Source organism: Syngnathus floridae, chromosome 3 (genome assembly GCF_059516105.1).
Source record: "Syngnathus floridae isolate MCC-2025c chromosome 3, RoL_Sflo_1.0, whole genome shotgun sequence".
NCBI lineage: Eukaryota > Metazoa > Chordata > Actinopteri > Syngnathiformes > Syngnathidae > Syngnathus > Syngnathus floridae.
The window spans coordinates 8,821,761-8,847,777 of record NC_142415.1 but is presented as its reverse complement, the minus strand read 5'-3'; the positions used below and the strand labels follow the sequence as shown (position 1 = coordinate 8,847,777).

General features: G+C 39.3%; 1 protein-coding gene and 1 long non-coding RNA gene across 12 annotated transcripts in view; one reads left to right on the top strand and one right to left on the bottom strand.

Annotated features, from left to right (window-relative positions):
• The window catches only part of neo1a (neogenin 1a), a 125,501-nt gene that overhangs the window by 29,756 nt on the left and 69,728 nt on the right, over positions 1-26,017 (bottom strand). For all 11 annotated transcript variants that reach the window (XM_088370694.1, XM_088370685.1, XM_088370691.1 and 8 more), the window contains exons 5-7: positions 16,554-16,690; positions 8,824-8,978; positions 8,233-8,353 (exon numbers count right to left, since the gene is read on the bottom strand). In XM_088370694.1, coding sequence (XP_088226820.1) covers positions 8,233-8,353; positions 8,824-8,978; positions 16,554-16,690 — 413 coding nt within the window. The remainder of the gene's footprint in view (positions 1-8,232; positions 8,354-8,823; positions 8,979-16,553; positions 16,691-26,017) is intronic.
• Positions 4,148-25,959, top strand: LOC148400340 (uncharacterized). The gene is made up of 3 exons (XR_015857444.1): positions 4,148-4,204; positions 7,486-7,631; positions 25,647-25,959. It is a non-coding gene; the product is annotated as an uncharacterized LOC148400340 (long non-coding RNA).

Below are 26,017 nucleotides of genomic sequence, written 5' to 3'. Positions count from 1 at the left end.
TGTGTGATTGAAGGTAAAAGATTTCATCTGAGCTTTTTTGGAGCGTCATAAGAAATGGGGTGACTACATATGCACGTGCCAATTTTAAGTTTTCGGCTTTCAAATAATATATTTTTTAATGGATTAATTTCTCACTTCATTTAAAAAATGATTTAGATGGTGTAACAAAAGAAAGGGGGACAAAATAAAGGAATGACTACTTTACTTTATAGCATTGACTACATAAATCACACCAAATAGTTGTATGCTTGTGCTGCAATCAGGTACAAGAATGGTTCTTACTGTGCCGAGTGTTCAATTCAATTTAAGGGTAGAATAAAGCGGGCAGGCAAAAACAATACCCTCTAATTGTTTTAATGTTCTGAGGTAAACGTTGTGGAAAATTATTGGTGGCCGGGAGCAACTTCTGACGACTGTGGCTATTTTCCGCAACGGCTCATTTTCACACTGGCTGAATCAGATTTGGCTATTCTTGAAAAACTGATGTGCAAAAAAAGAAAATCAGCAAAGGAAAATGAACCACAAAGAGAAGGCAAAGAAAGAAATGGTTGACTGCAGGAAAAGTGTCAAGCATGTTTTTTTTGTGTGTCACTCAATGAATAGAAGTAAAGATCCTGAGTAAAATGTTACGGGTTTTCAAAGATAGTTTGAGACTGGGGTTGGATGTCAAAATAACCAACAAACTGAAATAAAGAAATTCTAAACAAGCGGTCTCACTATAAAGTTTTTTTTTTTTTAAGAGTTCCCCGCACATTTATGATTAATTACTTGTGGATTCACCTTTTCACATATTTTTTTAAAGAAAAAACGCTTCATTATTCACTTAAAAAAAATCGCCTGTTTGTTGTATTTGTCCTCAGCTCAAAGCCCTATGTAAAATAAAAGTATCGCTTTGGTGCCATTTAATGGCTTGCTGGTCCCAAGGAATTATGTCGAAGTGATGGGAAAAGCATCATTTAAACAGGCTATTCTTCTAATCAAAAGGCAGTGATCCTGTGGCAGCACAGGAAATTAAAACATATTTGTGCGAGGGGTGGTGTCAATTATTTCCAGGTTTTGCAATTTGCTGAAAAGTTGAGATCTGACAGGATCTGCATTTCTTTCCAAATATATTTTTCAGAGCAACAATTAGAAGCGCTGTCTCTCTTAGCTAAACCCAGCGGGCATTTTTTCCAATGGAACTACAGAGAGGATTCAAAGGAAAGCAGGACGTTAAACCTGTTTACACTAGACCTCCTGGAATTTACTCAAGGGTAATGTGGTTTCTATAAAAAGTGACAAGCAATATTCCACAAAGCTAAACAGGGGGGGATGTGTAGAATTCCATGTACACAGTGATGGGCCGTGGACTACTGGGGAGTCAGTGTTTTTTTCTTGGTTGACTGCCCCACTTCAACAAAAGCTGTCACATATCACCTCCAGAAACACGCAATATCACGCTGGTTCTCTTTGGGCATGTAAATGAGCATGTACAGATACAGTAAACAATGTACATGCCACAGGCTGACTGCGGGAGAAAAGCAAGGGCCCCTTGGGCAAGCCTTTCTAGCACATCAAAACATGCAATGATGCTGCACATCTCCAGAGCCTCGCACTCCAGCTGCTAGAAAACAAACATCGTCTCTGCTTGCAATGGTCTTACAACCTTGGAGCTACACCAGCACACGATGAATGAATGAGCCACACTACCAAGGACGGTACTATATGTTTTTATCTTTGTGGATTGGTTGTTTGTTGCTTTCTGTGCAATTCAGAATATGAGCTAAGAGTCTGTTCTATTCAGGGCAATGTTTGATACCAAAATGACTTCATTACACTGGCTCATGTTTAGGCTGCCTAACCAACAACCTGTTTGTATTAAATAGACTGCTGTTTTTCTCAAATGTTTTTTCGCCAGATAAAGAAAATATAAATGGACTCCACCAGACAGCAGGATGTCCACTGCCCACTGTGATATTTCTCCCTATTCTACTTTTAGCTTATGGCAACAGGGAGGTACAATGAAGACAGAAAGGGTGAGTGCTAACAGGAAACATAAAAGCTTTAGAGGTGCCGTTCGCAGGGGTCAGCCGCCTGCCGCGAAGGGAAGGGTGTGAAGGGAAAGTGGTGAGCTACCTTAATTAGCTTGCCCAGAGGACTAGGCACATCCAAAAACATCCGCTTGGCATCCTGGATGACTGCATGGTGGAGGACAGTGTTATATAGTAATAAAAGAAAGTGTTGAAAGAAGTACAAAACACAAACATAAGTCCTGGCAGGCATAAACCGATGTTTATAACAAGCATGACCTTCAAAAAAACAGCACTGACGAGTATCCAAGGCTATTTGAGTCTTTTTTTTCCTCATTCCAGGGCAAAACAACAGCAAAATTGGCACCCGTAACATTTCAGTTAGCACTTAGCTGACAGGCCGTTTATGAATAAAGCAAAGCTATTCGCCACGCTTGAATTAATACAAAAGTTCACCAGGAAAACAGCCCCTTTAAATGCTCAAATATACACTCAGCATAAGCGGCATCTGAAAGACAGCCACTGCAGAGTGAGTGTTGAGCGTCTGCACAAACAACAATTTGGTAGCAGATGATTTCTCCTCTTCCCAATCCTTTTAGACTAGGAGGTGTATGATTAAAACACACGCAAGTGCACACGCACGAACACACACGCTCTAAGACATACATGATGTGCATGCAGCCTTGGCTTGACAGGGATAGAAGGTTTACTATGACTGGAAATATATTGCAAAATGCCTCTTAATAACTAAGAATTCATTACCGGTAATGTGACCTATGAAAAAACTGCACTATCGTAAAAATTTAATCACGTTGAAGCAATAAAGTGTAGAATAGAGATTGTAGCAACAAAAGCATGGCATTGGATTTTCATAGTAAGTGTACCTAATGTTATGGCCGAATATACAAAATGTCAATCATAGTGTGAAGGCCTTGACATTCCCAGCTGTAACAGCTGTGACTGGATTTGAGCATACTGTTGTGTCCCAGCAGAGCCTGACATGGTTCTAAGAGTCGCATATTGCCGCGAGAGTCTACTGTTGAAGTTACACGTTTGATGGCATCTGACCCGTGAGTGCTGCGCTGGCATGTTCACACGTTCGCAGCACCACGTATTTGCCTCCTGCTGGCCCAGCAGTGACCCTGCTGGCAGATGATGGAGTGCACAGTATTCCTGAAGGAGGACCGAGCTTTTATTCAGTGCTCGTCAAGCTGGAGGAAAGGATCTGTGAGCAGCCTATTATCACGTCTTGATTTGAACAGGGAATAAAGGTGGTGAGAAAAGGCAGTGGAGTGCTCGCCCATCTGCTTCCTGTACCAGTGCCTTTGAAGACAACTTTTACTACTGCGTTTATGAAATTTGTACAGCTTTGCTTATCATAAAATAAAAAAGTTTATAAGCTAACGATATATCTCTCCTCCCGCACCGCGTCAATCATAATGACAAAACCTCAAAACCATCTCTTTAAACTGCCGCTATTCACTTTATCTCTGAGAACTCCCATTGGGAAAAAACTATGTGTGCGACATCCGATAACGGATGATGATTCACTAAGTGCCACAAGAACATGAGGTATTGTTTTTATGTGTGTCGAAGACACCACACTTTAGTATTTGTCAACCTCTGAAATAATCAGAATGATCGCTGCAATACTTTGAATTTGATGGCCACTACGTGTTTTTTGTCAGTAAGCTGCATGAGCACCTATGGAAAGGAAGACATTGTGCTCATAAAATTCAAAATGTTGGGTGCTTAAAAATTTTAACTATTGGGGAAAATCGTTTATATATTTAATATTTGCAGTGTGCAATTTATCAGTTTTATGAGATTGAGCGACAAGAAGCTTGTTTGCACAAAGCGTGCTGGGTCATGTGGTTACCAAAGAGTGACAATTTATAGTTTTGGATGGCTCCTACATCTACTTTTAACAAAACAGGACCAATGTTGTAACTGTGTGGGTACTGATATTACTCTTTGCTTCACGTCTGAACTGACAAAGTTCAGAAACATGACAGTACCTTATCGTTGGCCTCTTTTAAATGTCATCCTCCTGGTGTGCTAAATGAGCAGGAAGCGACATTGAAATGTTTTCTCTTATACTAAGGTGGAATAACTGGTGTTACCACATTGTTTAAGTCTGTAACTGGCATAGACACTGGACTTGCGCAAAGACACAAAGACTATTTCGGAATTAGGTGAACACCGCAGATTTTGAATTATGTAGGATTGGATGTGATGTTTGTATGTGTTGCTGCTCTGTGGTTATATTATATAGCTTAAATTACAATGAAACCAATATCTATATTAATTTCCATTTACCTATCTATGATGTTTTGCATTATATGTTAGCATTAAGATAACTGACTTTTCTAATCATAGGGTTTTGCTAATGTTAAATTTCCCATTTTTAATTGTCTGAAGTTCTTTTGGCTCTTATTTGCGAGGGCAATAGTCTTCTTTTAAATTCTTCAAAATAATGTTGATATTTAGTTAATGATTCATCAATCTAGGATGTAGTATTTTCAAACATGTCTTCTTCCATGCTATGTCCGCCACATGTCTCTAATATACTTTCTGAACAGAGTAATGCAGGGACTGACAAGGAGTGGCAGTAATGGGACATTTTCATTTTACTGTGGGAGTTGTACATATGATGGGATGGGAGGAGAGGGTCTCTGTTCTCTTGTCAAGTCTAATAGTGGGAGAGATAAATAATGCTATCAAACATACTGGGCCGCCTTTATTTATTAAACATCTCAAACAGAAACTAGCCTGCTGTTGTTCAGAATCAGCAATTTTTTTTTTAATGTATCATGTATCATGGATGGTTACTTATTTAGTTCCATTCATCTCAATGTGATATGATTGTAACAGAGGCGGCTCAAAGAGCTTGAGTGCTCAGAACTTAAATATCCAAATCCAATTTCAGGTTGGCTAGTGTCATAGTTGCCTTGATCACAAGTAGGCAAAATGTCAGACTATAATTTATGGAAGATGTGGAATTAAGGGACACCAATTTAGCCGGGGCTTTTTCTATTTCCATAAAAAAGGCCATTTTCAAAATGGCAAATAAGGGCAAAGTGCAATCTATGAGGTCCTTCTCCTTTTTTGTTCATATTGTATTGGCAAATGCAGACATCTGTATTATTCACCAACCTTTGCTTTTATGATCCTATTAAAATGCATTATAGCCAAATACAGTAAGTTTCAAACAAAATATGCAGCTCATCACTATTATCTATTCATAGCTTAGCGTGCACAAATGTCGACTGTGTGTCTGTGCTTTAGATTTCCAAGAGCTAAGCAAAAAAACAATTGCGCTGCAAGACACAAACTGTAATGCTGTGTCATTTGATCAGACTAAGATTTTGTACCATCTGTGGAAATCATTTAAATGACTGCTTTGTCTAACCTCAAAGTTGAAAAACATGACCAGTTTCCTCGCCAAGCTGTAATTGACAACTGCCAGAATATCATGCACAAACACTTCAGAAAATTATGCGGTCGGAAAAGTTTGCAAATGGCTGCAGGACACTGTCGAAATAAGATGTAAAAAGAAGCCCTTAAATAGCAGCATCTGATGTAACTTCCTTCCCATCATTTTGAGGACGATAGTGCTTATACAGCACTAATAGCTGATGAAAGCTTTGTTTAATCAACAGAAAATTCAAGTTAAGTCACTTTCAACGACTCTAGACGAAGGCTGGCGTTGAACAAATTGAACTACGAATTAGCTTCTAATAATTTTTATCGTAGGTCCTCAGTTTACGACAGCGTTCCTTTCCTACAGCTGTGCCCTAACATGAATTTCACGTTAAGTCTACCATGAATTTACTGTAATGCAGTACTGGTCATAATTACAGTACATTATAGCATGAAAAACAATTCTAGGCCATAAATACCACACAATCAAATGAAAAACAACAACGGTGTTCACAACTTTTAAATCAGAAGATCGCAGTCCACTGTTTTAAAACAGGTCAGTGATGAATGTTACTGGGAAGAGCCATCTAAATGTTTGCTTCTTTTGTATCCAGCTTTAAAAAACACACATCATATGACAAGCTCTTCCACCAGATGACCAATCTAAAAATATGACTACAAGAAATATTACAGAGCATCTCCTTGGCCTCTGTGAAACAACATAATTAATTAGGTCTTCTTAATATCCATCTTCGGCATTTGGTTTCTAATTGACTCACATTTGTTTGCAACTAGTTGACACATTATGCACATGTGGAATGTTCAGCATCATTTAGACTACCAATATTTCTATTTCAGAAAACCTGGCCCAAAAATATGTCTGAATGTTCCATAGTTGCAGGAGTAAGAAAAGTGATTTGCTTTTTAATTTCTTAAAATTTTATGCATTTTTCTGAACTTTCAAGTTTAAGGGCACAAACATTGTTTCTATAAATAACTAGTAACACGCTGAACCGACAGCTAACAAGTGACCTCTATCTATTCCAAACACCCACTTGGGAGACTAATCAGTTGAACTACAAAGAACTGGAGCTGGAAGAGTGAAGACACAAAGATAATGATCACTAATGAGTATTAGCCAAGTTTCTGCTGCTGGCTGCGCTTGATTTCCCTGCTAAGCCACAATTCCACGAAGCAGTTCAACTCAGTTTGCTTCCTATATAATAATAAATAGCAATAAAATAACCTCTGATGAGATTTGTGCTTCCACCGCTGGCTGTGTAGGCTGGAAAGTAATTGCTGCGTGAGCTATGTGGGCTACATCGAATTATAGCACAGCAACAGTGTGCACCTCACCAGAAAATTCAAGAGCAGCAATGACAGAGCAGAGCGGTGTGCTGAGATGATCTGTAAACAAGAGTACCGTATTTTCCACACTATAAGGCGCACCTAAAAACCTCCAATTTTCTCAAAAGCGCCTTATAATCAGGTGCGCCTTATATATGGACCAATATTGAGCCACTACAGCAGGCGTGTCCAAAGTCCGGCCCGCGGGCCAAATGTATCTTATATATGGACAACGTTTTAAAATGGGCCATTCATTGAAGGTGCGCCTTATAATCCGGTGCGTCTTATATACGGACAAAGTTTTAAAATGGGCCTTTCATTGAAGGTGCGCCTTATAATCCGGTGTGCCTTATAGTGCGGAAAATACGGTACTGTTATCATCTTAATGTATGAAGCATTTTAAAATGGCGACTGTTGTTTTCTTGCCGTTTCCTACTGAGACTTGTACAATGGACTCTGTTGAGGTGACCAATCAATAGCAACAGGGCGTCTACCTTCAACAACCAGGCTTTTACAAAATGAATGATCTTTTGGGACAAAGTTGTTTGGAAACACCAAATTGCAAACAAAAATAAGTCAAGAATGCTTGGTGTAATTAGGGCGGACTCCCGACTGCGCTTGTAATAAGCATTCAAATGCCATGCAACACAATATTTTCTCCCATTCCTCCTCTTTGCTCACAATTGTTTTACTTTGCTTTTTGCAGTTTCCGCACTGATGGAATTCCCAATTCTGTTTGAGTTTCTTCTTGAAGGGAGATCGTATCTGGCCCTGCGGCTTAAAATGGGAACGTCATCAACTTGCAAATGAGGTTGAATTTATGTTCTACTACATTTCCGCTAATGTTCAAAGGTAATGACACGAGAACTAACGTATTCAAACATTTTGCATGAGTCTGTCTTCCAGTACATCTGACGTTATGAGCCACTAAGTCTGGTTACCCACTATGACAATTAGAACTAAAGCATATTTTAGCTGCATAGGCTGTAGCCCTCCGAAACACCTTTCCAGAGTTTATGTTTAAGCAAATGGCAGCATCCAGAAGCTTGCATGAGTTTCTACATCTCTGCAACGCTCCTTCATCCCTTTACTTTTTGTATTCATGTACCATCTGTCAAATCAGGTTAAACCAAAATTCAATGGTTTCGTTTACCTTTCAAGACACAAGGTTTGCACAAGAAGTGCCAACCGTATATACACTATAAGACCCCAAAATGGCAGATGAGCTCCGTGATGAGACTTTTGGGATTTCTGCTTCACTAATGGTGTGGAAAAGAAAACACAAACTTGCCAGACATCATTACTCTTCTCTGTCATCTGAGCAAAACAATCAGATGCAGCCCTACCAGGCACAATAATTTAGTTAACTGACATACTTAATCAATTTTTGATTATCACCCATTTAAAATAATTTAATCTGCCTTGAACATGAGTGAGTGTTTGTGATGCGTACCATGATCCAAGATGATGAGTTGAGCGCTGGATTGAATGTTTCCGGCATCATTTTCTGCAAGACATTGGTAGAAACCCTCATCGGATTTGACCAGGCCCAGCACCTGTAGATTGTGTTCCTTCTACACAATACAGCAAAATGGAGAGAAGAAGGGAGAAAGTTGCAAAATAGATGGTAGAGGTACTGTTAAAAAAGAAAAAAAAATCCCTACAACTGCCCTGAATCAACCACATTGGTATAATTGCCAAAATAATGTATATTTCTGTATGCAAAGGTCTTTCACTAAAATGATGGCTTTAATGGTAAAATATTATTATTGAATTCCGTTTCTGAACAGACACATCTAGAAAAATCAGAGCAGGGTTAAAACTTGTGTATTAAAAGATACATTTAGTTTGAAAAGAATGAAGGAATTATGCTTTACAGCTCAAAATGGTGAAAGCTGAATCTGCATTAAGCCAGTACAACGGTATGGATGATCTTGACTTTAGGACTTTATAAAATTGTTATATACTGTATAAACTGTACATAAAAAATATGACTGCAGAGAAAATGTAGAAAGTTACTACTAAAGAGGAAAAATGATCTTACAATAATTTTGAAGTAGTCGCTTGGAATAACAGCGTCGCCATTCTTGACCCACTTTACAGTGGGGGCTGGTGAACCTGTGACTTCGCACTCAAACACGATGTCCATGGACTCATGGGCGTAAATGTTGGCCGGCCTCTTTGCAAACTGGGGAGGAACTGTGGAAGAGAGACAGGACTAAGTGAAATAAGCAAAAACAATACTCTTCTATTTTTAACTATATGCAATTGTCCATTTCTGCACAAAAAGAACAAAACCAAACGATGCCATTCTGTTTCCTCATGTGCCAAATTATCCATGAAAGGCTAGCAGAAGAAAGACGAGCGTTTAATCTAATAGCGCACATTATGCACCCAGAGCAGATGTTACCGCTACAAATTCCGATTTAAATGATCAATACCCGTTCCTTTGTCTTTATTACACAAGGGGAGACAACAGCAAGCTCGATATCGGTTCCATGTGTCAGCATGTAACTCAAGCTGAGGTGAACTCTTGCATATGTCTCCTGCTTTTGGTAATGAGGAACAGACAGGAGTTATTTGATCTTCTGCAGCCAAGCAGCACCTCATCAATCAGTCGTGGAACAAGGTCAGAGGGAGCACGTCCTCTGCATATAATTGGACCGCACTGTACATGCACGTGAGAAGAGACAGTAAGGCCCACTGTGCAAGGATGGCCTCTGCGTTTGATTGCATTGACTCAACTGTGTACTGACCGATAAGGCGGCAGCCTCACTAGGCAGTTTCCGAGTGTGGACTGCCGATGCTTCCTCATTAGCCTTTTTAAGCTCTGTGATTGCTATTGGCATCTAATTAGTTTTTATCTAGATGGTTTGATATTAGTGGTTGTGGGTAGATAAAGATTGATCCTGGCTTTTCAGGAGCAGGTTGTGAGATCAAGCTGCCCTCATCCTGTTGACCCGGCGTTTTCCCATTCTGCCATCTTACAACCACAAACTTCACTGTTTTGTTGTTGTTAGTTTTTATATAATTTTATATAGTTTTTATAGAATTGTTTTCAAATTTTCAGGCAAATAATCTGAAAAATATGGTGTGCATATACATTCAGTCTCCCTGTGTTTATACTTTGTGGAGCCACTTGTTTGTAGTTTTTGTATCTGGTTCATTTTTCTGTTCGGTTATTGTTAGGGTCATTTATGGCTATACTCATTATGCAGGTTTGCAAGCGTGTGTGCACCTATGAGAGAGGAACAGAGAGAGAGCAATTATGTCTAGTGATTGGATGACAATGAGAACAAGTGAGGTTAGTTACTGTAGGCTGGAAAAGGTGTGTAGGTTTGCAATGTTGACACTAAACTGGTCGATCTCGGGAGCTGGGCTACTTGAAAAATAGCTCTCAGGTCAAATTAGGTTGGGCACCCCTGATTTAAAGCATTCCATTGTAGCTCTGGCTTTAGGTTTAGGGTCACTGTCTTGCCAGAAGATGAATCTCCTTCCCAATTGCAAGTCTTTTGCGGCCTCCAGGATTGCCCTGTATTTAGCGCCATCCATCTTCCCATCAACTCTGAGCAGCTTCCCTGTCCCTTCTGAAGAAAAGCAACCCCACGGCATCATGTTGTCACCACACAGTGGAGGTGGTGTGTTCTGGGTTGTGAGAAAAGCTAGTTTCCGGCCACACCTAAAACTTTGCATTTAGGCTGTGCATTCCAACAAGTGCAAACAGTGCTCTGATTAATGTTTCGTTTGTGGAATACGGATTATGGCTGAGAAAGTGTGTGTGGCGGGAGTTGAGGTTGCTCGTGGCAGTGGAGCCATCTGTGAAAGTGAATAATATCAAATTGCATCTGGATACAGATACCACCGTTTCTGTCTGCAAACCTGTTTGGGTGCGGGGGATTTTCAGTTCCGTATTTGCATAACACATTCGTGTGCGGGGTTTGTAAAGCGACTTGTTTAAGCAAGGAAACAAATTTCCTGCAACCATGCTGTCACAATCTGTATAACCACCAAATTTGCATGTTTTGAGTCTGCTTGTGTAAATGTGAACCCCTCAGCAAGACTTACCCATGTCAGGTTTTAATGGAGACTGGTACCCTGTAGCTTTCTTTATCTTTCTCCATCTTTGTTTTTCCACTCTGTCTCCCATTTTCCTGCCACTTAATCTTACTATACCTCCTTGACTATCTCTTCATCTCCAGCCTCCACTTCCTTCTTCCATGTGAGCAGACATGCACCATTTTCTTTTAAGGAGTTGAAACGTTTGGAACCTATTGGAGCGAGCAAAAGGGATGTGCTCATGCATGTCCGTTAAATGGTAGCCGAAGAATTTGCTTACCGTTAATTTGGCTTGTTTCGGATGAGAAATGGGATGAGAAAGATTCGTATGTACAGATTAAAAAAAGTCTCCTGACCTATGGTAAAATATCTGGTTAAGATCAATTATTTGCATCTCAGTTGAAAAAGAAAATCTTTTCCAAAGGGGAAGTCAAAATAAACAATGTAAGCTAATGTGGTTGCACAAGGGGACACACCCGCTGATAATTTGGGATGTGGCTGTTTTCAGAATTAACCAGTCACATTCAAAATAGGCTGTGCAGTGTCCGAGTTGTTTGTCTATATGTGCCCTGTGATTTGCAGGCAACCAGTTCAGGGTCTACCCCGCCTTTTACCCATAGATAAGGAGAAGAATGGAGATTGTTGTCACGTGGTGAATGATCATGCCATATATTCTTGCAGTGCCTTTAATGCTGCTGTTGGCCTCCTGGCAGCCACCCTGACCATTTTTCTTGTTTCATTTGATCAAGTTTGGAGGGACATCCACATTTTTTGGTAATGTCACTGCCTACATTTGCATGCAATCAATAAAACTTTTAAACCCAAATAGTGGCTTCATTTCAAAGTCGATGTGAGCTTGCAGAGAAACATAAATATGCCCTAAATCAGGTTTTGAAGTTTCCAAATAAAACCCCTGGATCATCTCTATTCTAAGCCGAATATCTCGGCTTGTAAATGTTACCTGGTTCTAACTGAGCATGCTTTTGCAAATCTTGGTTTTTGTAGTACTTGAATACAGTGATTTGTCTACGGCGTTTTCACATAAATTTCTGTTTCTACCACAAAAATGAAGCAGTGTGTGTACATACTATATGTGTTTATGTCCACAGTTTTGACATCCAATATCCCAAGTGTGACTTGTTGAGAGGATTTAAGGGCGCTATAAATCTGTTAAGAAATATTTTCAATTAAAAAATGCTTTACACAGTCTTTGCAGGCACATCAACAGCTTCCACAAGACCACAAAGAAAGCGGTCAAGTACCCTTACAAGCTTTTCGTCAAATGGCTCCTCCATGCGAGTAGTACCCAAGCTCAAATTCACGAGAAAATCATTCGACCGTGCGATGGAAAAATAAATGACTGCCTTGAAAAAAATGAAAATGTAGCTTTGAGTTTTGTTTTCTGACTGAGCATCAAAGCAATGTTTGGATTAGCAGGCCCCAGCAGTCTTTGTAGGTTGTGGTGCTGGTAATGAAGACATGCAGCATATACATTCTGGCTACTGTAAAACAGATATAAGTCAGTTGTTCCTGCTGCAACAAGATTCTAAAATGACTCTTTATAAATATTTGATTGTGTTTATGGTTCAGTTTCTTGTGTGCTGTCTGCTTATTATTCCATTTTTGGTGAATTTTGACTTCTGGCTCATGGATCATAAAGAAGGCTTTTACATGAAAATCAAATGGTTTCACTGAAGCTATTACAAAAAGCAATGGTATAAACACAAACAAAAACTCTAAGTCGAAGGCCTAACAAGGTAACATTAAAATTAAGAACTGGTAAGAAGAGGCAAAAAATTCAGATGGAGCGATGTATTGTTTTCAGTACAGTAGTTCACAGATGCTTCTTAAAAAGTGACTGAATAGAAAAGTTACCACTTTAATGAAGGCAAAATCACATAAGCAAAAGCAAATTGGACGATTCTAAATGAGAACAGATGGGAGAAAGACTCTAGTGAACCATTTAAAGGTCACAAAAAGTTCACATATGAACTGCTTAACACTGAAGGATTTTAGGAGGTTTTCTGAAGATCCTCTCTGTTCTCTCTAGTGACCTGAAATGTATTTAACAATTTAAAAGATTCCTCGAATGAAAATGCTATGCTTAGGTGAGCAAAACTACTATACAATATTTAGTTGCAATTTCATTGCTTGCAATAACTGCATTTTTCTCCTTCACTTTTTACACCTAATCTAAAACTTTAGCAGTGTGGTATTAATTTGATTCGTAATGATCAGTTCACGACCCGACCGGGTCCCAATCCCCCACCAATAGCAAAGATCGACTCTAAAGCAAATAAGAAAGTTATCACATGGATTTCTGATTGTATAATTTAAAACATTTGAGAACTAGTCCGAACATTGGTGCTTTGGATATTGAGTAACAGAGGAGACAAAAAACAACTGACAGTGGGGCTAATGTTTCACGAGGCATCAAAATGAAATTGTTCTCTACAACTCCGTGACAGTGACAAATGCCACTTACATGGCTCCGGTGAGTTGGTGATATTGCTTTATCTGAAAAGAATGGTGGACAAGGCTCTAAACAAGCCAGCCATAGGATGACAATCAGACACCTCCTTGCTGGTGGTGATAACACCCAGTGAGGATATGGAAAAGGCGTGTCCGCAGCAGTAGTTCGTCAACTGATTTGTTTGCTTTTGAAAGTTCCATGGAAAGTTTTTCTGTGTTTAATTTCTCTTGGGGTAGATCCCTTTTTCCAAAATACTCAATCTAAAGTAAAGGCTTTTAGGAAAATCATGATGCACGACAGATTTTTCCACTAAACTGGAGTAACAACAATAAAAAGTCTTTATTATTGTACATGTTAAGTTTGAAGGCTTTTTGAATAATTTTTGGGCTAATCACTTTTCACCAAGCAGCAGAAAAAAAAAAATCATTGGCCCGATTAGTAGATGAAACAAATCCATTAAAAATACTTTTTTATTTACTACACAGTTGTAGTTTATAGTATTGTAGTATTTGCGGCACACGAATGGCATAAATTAGGGATTTGAAACTCTGGCCCGTGGGCCAAATTTGGCCCGTAATTTAGTTATATTTGGCCCGTGAAGACAAATTGTGCATCGACTTTGTGTCAATACTATAATTGCAAATTGTCTTCACTTTTAAAAAAACGTATCTAGCAATTTTTATTACCATTCACCTTTTTAAAATTGTGAACAGCTCTTTCAAGTATAGTTACAAGTTAAACTAGCCATTCATCAGTTTGTTGTGTAGCCTATACTGTATATCATACATTTATTTGGGTTGACAGTCATAATGGCCCGCCGAAGGAAACTATGACTACGATGTGGCCTGCGACAAAAATGAATTTGACACCCCCAGCATTTATCCATTCAGAATCGACACCAACTGAAATCCATTGGGTGGGGGGGAACCCTGATCATTCAAGAAATGTTGATAGATATTTAACATATAGAAAATAGGGGAAAACCCCGACCTCCCCCAAACTATTTAAAGATTTTTTTTTCCCCCTATGAAAAAATCTGCAGGAGGTGAGCCTATGCAGGGGTCGACTGAAAATGGTGTGAAACTTAGGTTCTAAAAATCTCATTCGGGTGTTTCCAGAAAACAATATGGCACTGCTGTCATGATAACAGTATGACATGATAGATGAGGGATACTAACCTTTCGCACCAGAAAACAGGAAACCTACATACAGGTATTAGTGTAGGAGCTATTTCTGTTCTACACATAAGCATGCACTCACATGCACACTGACCATAATAAAAAAAAACGCTGTCTCCTCTGGCCTCATTAATCATGGCAGCTCTAATAGAGGGTGAGATGTAGCAAAGTCACAGTGTAAGTTAGGCTGATAGATGTGATGTAAGTAGGCAAGTGATGCAAACATTGACATGAACACTGCTCGAGTTGCATGGACACTGTGATCCAGATCAGCTTCACAACCACTCAAAGAAAAACTCAAATATTGTATGTGAAATATCAATGGCATATAAAAGTGAATGAAAGGAAAAAGCAGCTGACGCGTGTTGGATTCTAAAATTACTGTTACCGATACCAATAGATTGCAAAAATAAAATTGTACACACTAGAATGAGAATATATTAAGTGGTCAGTTTTGAGAAATTGAATGAAATACTAAAGCAAGGATATGTCTCTCACAGTATAATTTGGGCGGTTATGAAAGAGTAGAAGGGTGATATTTTTAGCTTTTCGCCAACGTTGAGCTGTTTCATTGTCAAGACTACTCTTTGAAAGTGATTTTTTAAGAAACGAAAAGATTCTCACAATGACTCCATATCATCCATGGTAACTTCAATTTATCGTGAAGCCACAAAGGCTGATTCCAATTGTTGGTGTAAACCCTAAATGGGTTTTCTTGAGCAGTCTATAGTGAACATTATGTATCCAATTTCAGATATATCAAATAAAAAAATGCCAGCAAGTCAACATTGGAAAAATAATTTGTATGAATTTCATTTACAAGTGCAGTTATTTCTTAGGGGAAATCGATTGATGTTTCAGGGAGCAAATCAATGCCACAATCTTGTTTCGCCATTAATTTGGTGTGGGTGAAAAACACAATTTACTCTGTGTGTGTACTGCGGTAAAATGTGACTCTTTTAACTTAACATAACGACTTGATGTCTTTTAAAAATATTGGCGATCCAATTTCTACATGCCTGTAACATTGGAGTTGGGTCACGGGTCAGGTATTAAACATGAGGGATTGCTAGGAATTGAAGTGGCAGATCTGAAGGCTCAAAGGCACCAAAGTCAGATGTCCTCCAACCACCTGATCCAATTTTCCATTACTGTCTCCTTTAATCGCAGTGTCTGACAGGAAATGATGAAAGGGTGTTGAAGAGGAGAGGAAAGGGATTTGTGAGCAAAGGGATGAAGTCCTAGTGTGATGTCGCTTTGTGTGAAATGGGGTGACATTGCGGGACAGCCTCAGGGTGTTTCCCAATTCAATTGTTGCTTCACATCAAACTGTTGACTTGCTTCACATAGGAAAGAGTAGAAAATACCTGCACTGATGCTAAAAATAAAAAATCTGCTGTTTCTTAGCTGACCTGCATGCAAATTTGGAATCATTGTCCCAAATAAACACCAACAAGCATCTTAATGGGATATTAGGTTGATGTGTTCAACTAAATCATGAACACTGGGGAGAAATGCAATTCAAAAGAGAAACAACTGTTTTCTAATTAGGTGATAGAAAATCTTTAAGCCTCTACATCAGGATTGTCAAACTCATTTTTTTCGCGGGCCGCATTGTAGCCATAGCTTCTTTCGGAGGGCCATTATGACTGTCAACCCAAATAAATGTATGAGCACCTCATTATATACAGTAAAAGCTACAAAACAAACTGACAAATAACTCATTTTCAAATCAGACGAGTAAAAACTGGTCAAATATATAAAAAAAAAAAGATATTATTAAAAGTGAAGACAATTTGCAATTCTAGTAATGACACACGAATTCGATGCACAATTTGTCTTCGCGGGCCACATAAAATGATGTGGCGGGCCGTATCTGGCCCCCGGGCCATGAGTTCGACACCTGTGCTCTACATTATTGTGGAGTTTGTGTGCAGAAATGTGCTATAACCTACAAGAAGTTGCTTCTAATAGTTTGTCAATGGCTTTTTTATCATCTAGTACTTCTGAATAACAGTGAGACCTGGCATTTGGAAAGTCAAGTAACAGTTGGCTTGTTGAGAGTACCTTGCACAGTGAGTTGGGCCGGGGCTTCAATTGTTGCATTGGTGTTGTCAGCCACACAGGTGTAAATGCCAGCGTCCTCCTCTGTGAGATTGGAAATCTGAAGACTGCCACCTCCAAGCAATTCCCTACGGCCCTCGCTGGTGAAAAGAAAAAGAGGTTTGAGGAATATAACAAAGTTAAGACTTGGCCTCAAGTTCTTTAACCTTATAGTATTGATGGGTAAAGGTCTCATGGGCTGCCCACGGTACAATCACATATTTTTTCCCACGTCTACAGATTTAGTAGAAACTAATTTCGACCTTTATTCCCTGAAGCATATTCTTAGAGAGGGTTTCTTTTGCTAGTGTTCCACGTTGGGCCTGGTATACTACCTTCCACTATCAGGCGTATCAAATGTTTGGATATTGAAATGTGACAGACACCACCAGTTGTGGAATTTATAGATAAAATGTCGAAATTCTATTCGTTTTGGCATGTCCTAATGTATTTGAGTGTGACACTGTAGACAACAGTGTGTGGGATGAGTGAATTATTGATACATTGCCTCAAGAAACATTTTCTTCCATTCAATTAGTTAATTTAATTAACCTAAACAGTACATGTCTACTGAGTCATAGCGGGAATTCATTTTTCATTGACTATTGAGATGAAGAAAAATACTAACCTAAGGATGCTTTTCACTCTGTCACATTTTATCTTTCTGATTCGGTATATGAAAACACTCAAAGTAATTTCTGCAAAGGCTCCCTGAAAACTGCATAACGAGACATTCTTTTCACCAGTAAAATAGTCAAAAATAGTCTAAAAATATTTACTCCAGATTTACAAGCAGCTTTCCAGAGAACCAATTGACCCTTCGTATTAAATGGCATGCACTTTTATTCTCCCAATTAGGCCAAAAGGCTGTGGCCGAGCTCAGGCTTGATTCAACAGTCACTGGGGCATAGGGAAGGGGGATAGGAGGAGGGTGAGTGTAGGAAAATACAAAATAATAGCTGACATCCAGATTCGGTGAGAAAGAATCAGAACAAAGGAAAATGTAAGAAAACATGGTTAGTATCTAGCTAGGGAGTGCAGGTCTCTGAATGAGAGATACATGGAGTGCAGTCAAGTGTTGCAGGTAGATTTTTTATTTTTTTTTGCTTCCAGCAGCTAAAAGGAGGGCTTCTGCTGCAACTCATTTTTATCTCCCTGAGTGGGCAACAGTCTGCACTGACACTTGACATTCTGTGACCATCACTGCTTGGCATCTTCTTGACACATAACACACTGTTCGCTTCATGACTAGCCACGATAGTTTCAAAGTGCAACACTTACCATGTACTTCCAACACGATAGATGAAACCAATTGTCATTCGAGCAAAGTCTCAAGCGCATACACAAACAAGCCACAATATTATAACAACTTGTCCCGTATGATGCAATATCAGAGCTGCATAAAATATAATGTCTTTACAAAGGTAGAGAGGTAGAGAATTTATTGTTCCCAGAAAAAGAGTCTGGAACAAAGGTAACAATGTTCAGACGATATAAATTTGACATTGTTTACTAGTATTAAGTTTACTAGGGCTGCTTGATTATGAAAGAAATATTAATCACAATTATTTTGTGAACTGATATCATGATTATTCAAGCAATCATTTATTTTTTTTGGAACAAAATGAGAATATTGAGACCGATTTCTGTGAAACGCAATAATTGTGTAAGTTCCTCTTGGACCAAGCGAAATTTATTAAATAAGCTATTTTAAAAAGGGGGGGGGGGGAAGGTGCAAGTGTATAATTACAAGTATGGTTGCCTTGTATAAACAAAGAGTGCGGTGTTGGACATCAATGCTATTTATTGTTTTTTATGATTAAGCGTAATCATTACTTTGGTACAATTTTATTTTCCGACATTCAAGCAGTGTTGAGGTCGAGCAGTGCTTAATGTTGCAGTGGCCTACAATAATGTGATTATACTGTAATCAATCATTTGTGTCACCAGCCACATGGAGGATTGTGGCACTACTGTATGTGATTTGCATTTTTTTTTTTTTTTTTTTTTTTTTTGCAAATGGACATTATTGCTTGCTAGCCAGTTTCATGAGCATTGTGGACATAAATCGGCCACAATATCTGGTTTCGGTCTCTCAGACATTCACATATTACTACACTTGTTGATTGGGCATCCTGCTTTTTATAGACTGACCGCAACCACCTGATCAATACATGGTCCCAAGTCAAAATATAAGATCAACTGAACGCCAGAGAAAAATTCAATATATATTTTTTAAAGCATGCCATAGAACTCAAATGTCAAGCGAATGCTTTTCAGTGCTCTGATTACTCCATTGTGTGCACAGTGGAAGAGAAAGCAAAGCATGCTGGGAGGCTGTGAATATCCAAGCCGCATTGTATGAATCATTCGCTGCTCACAGTGCTGAGCAGTCTGCATTTGATTCACCGGGACAACTATTGAGACGCTCAAGCATTTCTGCATTGACCGTTTCCTTTTGAAACGAAGGGAACGTACAAGACCCCCAAGACATTTAGAGGAAACACTAACAGCAGTATTTAGGAGCAGAGTAAGAGCTCTTCAGACTGAATTATGTCATCTTTAGACCATTGAAGAGACAATAATTGGCCTGAAATTATTGCAATCAAGTAATTTGGCTCGCTCTTGATGTACAAGTTACTTAACATTCCCACAATTAAAAATAAATAATTCATAATAAATATCAGGATTTGCAAAAATTCAAACATAATTGCTCTGTTCATCCCTCCGGAACAGCCACCCCCAAAAGCCATGCGCCGTATTTTACTGATCCTTTCTTCATTGTGGAGACCCTGTGTATCATCTGGTTCTCGTTTGAGTTCCTTGTTAGATTCTTTGCTTGTCCCAGCAAAGCTGGATTTTTTGGCAACATAATGAACATCATCGACATCGTGGCAATTATTCCTTACTTCTCAAAAAGTAGATTCATTTAACACAAATTCTTCTCCCTCTCTCTCCCCCCAAAAAAGGTCGTGGCAGTTACACAGAACTGTGGAGTGAGGTGACTACGTGCAACTCAGTCTTCCGTAACACAAACTGGTGACAAGGCCAGGACATGTGGGCCTAGGAAAACTGCCAATCAGCTAGACAGCATACTGCTGTCTTTAGGATGGGGTTCTGGTTAGAGGTCATCGTTATTGGTGCTCGAGAGGAACGATGTTGAAGAAAAACAAATGTCATAATAGACTATTTGGCAAAAACAAGAGTTTTTGCATTTTAGCTATTTTTGCAAACTTTGTAGGAAATATAAAAACACAACAATACTAACAAAACAATCACGCCCACACCAAGTTTGGCAGCTTGGCTGGCCAAGTCATAACCGAAAGGTAAGCAAAGCTACACAATGAGCACAGACTATTAGCTGACCCTGTAACCAGCAACAGTTTCTGATCAGAAGTCATCTTCATGAACGTAAGGAGTATTTGTGTTTGGCTATGTCGAGCATCACACTTCCACGCCAAGTGTTCTATCATGACTGTCATCATACTTTTATTTTAGAAAAACCTCCACTTATTGTGGAGATAAGTGGCTGCAAGAAATATTAGCCATTTTTATCTAGAACTGTCTGGTAAAATGGTATGTTTGGAGTGTGCTTCTGCCTGCTCTGCTTGACCGCGATCACCCTGCCATCTGCCCTCTTCCAACTCCTTTTATTTAGGATAGTGGAATAGGAATTTCTTCTGTTCAGGGGTACTTTCTTTGACGACCACAGACAGCAGGGATTAGAATGATTTGAACAGTGGTCACTTTCCCCTGCTTTATAATCCAATCAAGGTCCTAAAGAAGAACCAACTTATCTCTCTTATATGGTTGCATTTAAAAAAAAAAAAATCAGTTGGTGGTGTTGTCCTGTGTCCAATGATATGTAAAACTTGTGATTATCTCTAGGAGGGCTATGTACAAAATATCAACGTCAATATAATTATACAGTAGAAAACCACAAGCTAAAATACGCTGAAGATTCTATTTTAAGACCCCACAAATCTGAACTTCTACTGGAAACTCAATATAGACTTGCTTTCCATGCATAAATAAAATGTTGATGGAACCTTGGTGAGAGAGGTTAAAAGAAGTAGAGGAAGTAACCAGCCGTGATGACCCCTGGTCGCAGGAATAGATGTGCTACTAAGATGCGTGTGTGCACTGAGAGGCTGATTAGTACAGGACCAGCGACGCCCACTGAGCTCCTAAACTTAACATAACTTAGTCTGCCTGGGTTATTTTGTATGTTACTGCAACTTACATTCTAGTGATGCAAAGACACGGGACAGCCTGTTAACACATTTTGTACTGATCATCTGGATTTTATTTTTTATTCAATTTTGCTTCATTTGATCGAAAGAACATGTTTTTGGTACACGGAATGTTACTTTGAACATCTTCGGAGAATATGGTGTCTAAAAAATGTAGGAGAGAAACATTTAGGTTTTGTTTTTGTGATGCACTAAAGCGCATCCTAAAATTAGTTGAAGTTCCAGCGACCACTCCAATTATCTTCACACATTTCCATGTTGCAGCCATCATTATGTGAAGTGTTTCAGAGAAAACATTCACACTTCATGTTGAGGTTTACTCTGTCATTAAACCATAATTACATTATTATAGCAGTCTGGTGTTGTGTGTTTGTGTGTGTGTGTGTGCACGCAAATCTGAACAAGTCAAAAGATTTGCACCCAGTGCAAGGACAAATCTTTCTTTGAGAGTGTAAGAAAGCCACGATTAAAGGATGTTTTTTTTTTTTCTTTAAGGATTAAAATCAGGGGCTTATGAGTTACATGACTTCAGAAAACAAGTGCGACGTGGATGAGAAATTTTGGCACAAGTAGCTTTCTGGTCTAAAGATGGAATTATAAAACATCCAAAGGACTATTTTGTTGATTTCACAGCCTGAGTTTAAATCCAATACTATATGGGTTTGTAAGAGATTCTAAAATGTTTTCCAGGCCCTTACTATCCATATATAAATATTTGTAAAGTCCGTTGTGTATAAACATTATTAAATTCCGTCAGTTGGTTTTATTAAAGTATGGACAAGAAGGTAAAAGGCTATTGGCTTTGCTCAAAGCACCAGGAAGAGACATATAGTTAAATGTGCATGTCTGTTTGTGTTTTATCTAAATCGCAGTAGAGTACATTTGAGGCTTAGAGTGCAAGACATTTACATGATCATTTTATTCTGCAGTTTAATTTTAGACACATTTCCATCCCACTCCTGTCTTCCCACACAACATCCATAGTCGCATTCAAATAAATTCCAGGGGACAAGAAGGATGACAGACGTGTCAACATTTGGGAAAAAAGTTGATTTACAAGCACAGTTTGTTGTTTGCAGGGCGCCATGCATAATTCATCCATTTCATTGAATACGAGACGATTATATTAGACAACCGAGTGATACTCCAAATAACAAAAGATGACTTTTCATGAGTGTCATCAGATGTGTATACAAAGAGAGCAGACACAGTGTTCGCTGTCGCCCCTAAGCAAGTGGAGAGGTTGTCAATCAGGCGTCATATTGACAAACTACAATACAGTCAGCATTGGGGAACCAAGTTTTGTCAGAATGCGGAGCATAACATCAAGAGGATTGCTTTGTAAATGAGCTCATGCGTCTTAGGCTACATTCACACTGCAGATCTTTTTGTTGGTCCTAATTCGGATACGTATTGGAATTTCTTGTGATGCGACCACAGTCTGAACAGGTCGGACGTCATCATGTGATCTGCGCAGGCGGGGAGACGCACTGCTTAGAAGTGAGAGTGACAGTTTAGATTGAATCTACAAGGTTGTTTTGAGTAACAGTATTGACCTGATATTAGATTTTAATTTATTCCCGCTTGAACCATGAAGCATAAATTGGACATTTGTGCTATTTCAGTAACCTCCATTTATTACACGAAAAGCCTCGCCTTAGTTCCACCAAAATATTGCAGTTCCATCTCTAACCGAATTGTTTCTCTTTGGACATGAGATAAAAGGATAAGCCGGTGGCGCCTGCTCGATGGACTATATTTACTTCCACAAACATTATACTGTGATTGACGTGCATGTCCTCTGAAATCCAACTGACTCACTTTCCTTTACAGGCACAGTAAAGGGAAAAAACAATTATTTGTTAAACTATCAATGTAAACTATCCATCTACCATACCGTTTTTCACCACATGGGTTGCGAGCATGCTGGAGCCTATCCTAGCAGTCATCAGCAGTAGGCGAGGGACACCCTGAAACGGTTGCCAGCCAATTGCAGGGCACACAAAAACGAACCATCCACACTCGCACTCACAACTAGGGGCAATTTGGAGTGCTCAATCAGATTACCATGCATGTTTTTTGGGATGTGGGAGGAAACCGGAGTGCCCGGAGAAAACCCACGCAGGCATGGGGAGAACATGCAAACTCCACACAGGGAACCTGCACCCTCCTCACCGTGCCGCCCAATGTAAACTATATAATTTTAATTTTTCTCACTTTGTTATTGAAGGTGTTTAGGTGTTACTATTTTTAATGTATTCCTCTCCTCTTCTGCTGCTTTATGAATGGCCGTCACCTCATGACTTTTTAATGTGTCCAGGCTGTAGCTGGTTGATGGCTCTCTCACTAGGGTGGCAGAAATTGTCTGCTGTGTTGGGCCACATTGCTTTTGGCATAAATAACAGTGATGCCTTCTTTAGGCGCCAGGTAAATTGATTTAGCCACTGTTTGTCAAAGCCACTGGCTCTGTGTTTTTGAGATCTGGAAAGAGGAATAAAAAATGATGTACCAGTCACATCTACATTGGCTTTGCGTTGTTATGCTGTTGTTGTGATTTAAGTACCCTTGACTCGCCAACTCGTCTTGTCCTGCATTCTGACCTTCGCTATCACTAGTCCCTTGTGAACTACTATCAGACCTGACATAAATTTCCACATGTCACCACCATGAATTATTACATTTTAACTGCCAGTTATGTTAATTTGAATTTCTCTGCTCTTTTCTTTTATTTCTTTCCCAACGAGTTTGTTTTTTTAAAGTGATTTTGCCAGCTAGATATGCAATGCTAAAAACGACAAACATTACTCAGACAAAAAATATTGCAATGCCGTTAGTAGCATCCCACAGGGAAAATCAGCACGCCGAGAGCACCAACTTTCCATCCGTCCATCCATTATCTGAACCTCTTCTCTTCTCGAGGGTCGTGAGTGTGCTGTAGCCCATGCCAGCTGACTTCGAGCAGTAGGTGGGGGACTCCCTCAATTGCCAGCAATCACAGGGCACACAGAGACAAATAACTGCTCACACTTACACCTACGAGCAATTCGGAGTGCTCAATTGCCTGAAAATGCATGTTTTTGGAATGTCGGAGGAAACCCATGCAGGCAAGGGGAGAACATGCAAACTCCACACAGGAAGACTGAAGCCGGAATTGAACCCTGTACCTCTGAACTGTGAGGCAACGTGCTTACCAATGTACTACCATGCCGCCCCTAGCGGCAACTTGTGGGGAATAAAAAGATAAATAAAAAAAAAAAGAAAAAGAAACAACAACCCAAGATACGGCTGTCATACGATTTTGAACATAGGAAAAACCCTGGTAACAATGTTAACCAGACATGACTAAACATATGTTCAAGTTAATGTGAATTCATCTGGTTGTAAAATATTTAACATGAAAAGCAGTAATGATGACAATGGGCAAAAACATTTTGAACATGAGATGAAAAGTTTGGCCACAAAAAAATACTTCAGCCATATATATTGTGATGTTGACCATGACGGTAATATAAAAAAGACCAAAAGAATAAAACCAAACTTCAAAAGGCCCTCATTTCAGAATCGGTCTCTATAAATTTTCTCTACATGATGCATGCACAGAAAATGCTGTTCACATCACATTTCAGCAGCACATTTGTTCTTTAGGAAATATACAACTAAGCACGTGGAAATCGCAGTCTAAAGTCTAAAAGACGGCCACCTGCTCTTTATTTGCATTTCAAGTGTTCTCCTTATGAGAATTCTGAATCAGCCATATTCCCACATGCGCCAAATCAAAATAAAGATACGACATGGCGCCATTTAAAAAGGAAAAAAAAGTTTGGGGGGCACAGTGAGAATGTTTTAGAATCAGTAGCTTCAAAAACTACTCATTGTTTTGTTTTCCAAATCAGTCAATTTTCTAGGAATGTGATGGAAAAAAACACAACTAATTGTTGTCAGACTCACCCAGATTTCAGTTGACTGCTTTGAAGAACCCCTGCAATTTTTTTTTTTCACATCTCAAGCATTGATGTTGTCACTTTCAAGGCCCCGTTTGTGCTGTGCTTCCAAGACCAATTAAGCTGCTCTTTGCTGCTTCCTTTCTTTCGCTCCCACAACGGGTGCAATAATTAAGAACTGACAGCAGCGTCTAGCTCTCAGCTATCACACAACAGGAGACGCAAGGATACCAAGGTTATGCTTTCATTTATCAATGTCATAGCAAAATCAAAATGTGGTAACAGAATCACTCTGTAATACGCTTCAGTTATGAAGGTGGCAAGGCGGAGTTTACGATAACCCCCTAAAAGACTCTCCCTGTTGTTGGGAGTGCACTTGCTAATTACCAGTATGGGTAACCCGGGGGGCGGGTGTTTACACTGAATGGAATTTGGTAATTAAAAGCTAGATTAATAGGTACCATTTAAGACATTCCCATTGGAGGTGAAGGTTAGTTATTACAAGATGTTGAATTGTGGTGCAATGCATCAAATCCTCAGCTTGGCAAGTCAGACGTGTACAGAAACCACCTACTTAAGGATGTCAAATTCTTCACCAAAAGTTTAACAAGCAGAAATCCAATTTTGTTTTGAATCAACATAGATGAAGCACTATTTTCTGTCAAGTTTAAAATTCTATTAAACAGTGGCTATGGTATGCCTACTTGAGTTGCGCTTAATTTACTTGGGTGGTGACAGTCCAACTTGCTATATCAAAGAAAACTTTCAGTTATGGATTCCAGCTACTTTTCCTGAGATAATGGGCGCCATAGGAGTTAGGGCCCAAGTGCTAGGTTGCTAATGTGTGAACTTCCTCTCTGCAGGAAAGCTGGCAACCTCATCTCCTGACTGGCTTTTGTGCCACATCCAGGTACCCCCTGGGGTGATTTCTGGAAGAACAGATTTACTAACTTGGGGAGGAGTACAAAGGAGCCTCAATATTCTGCTGCATTCCAAAAGTAAGGACTGACACAGAGCTTGAGGAAACCGTCCGTCTGCCGTCCGTCCGTCGATCTATTCATTCCTGCTTCTATCTGCCAGGGCTGGGCAGTAATTAAATAACAATATGATTTACGATTGACACGTGTGAAAACGCCTTCAACAAAATGTTTGCTAAAAAGTAAACACGATCACAACACAAACCCTGGAATTACGCGTGTTGTCACCCTTTACATTGAGATTAGAAGCATTGAAG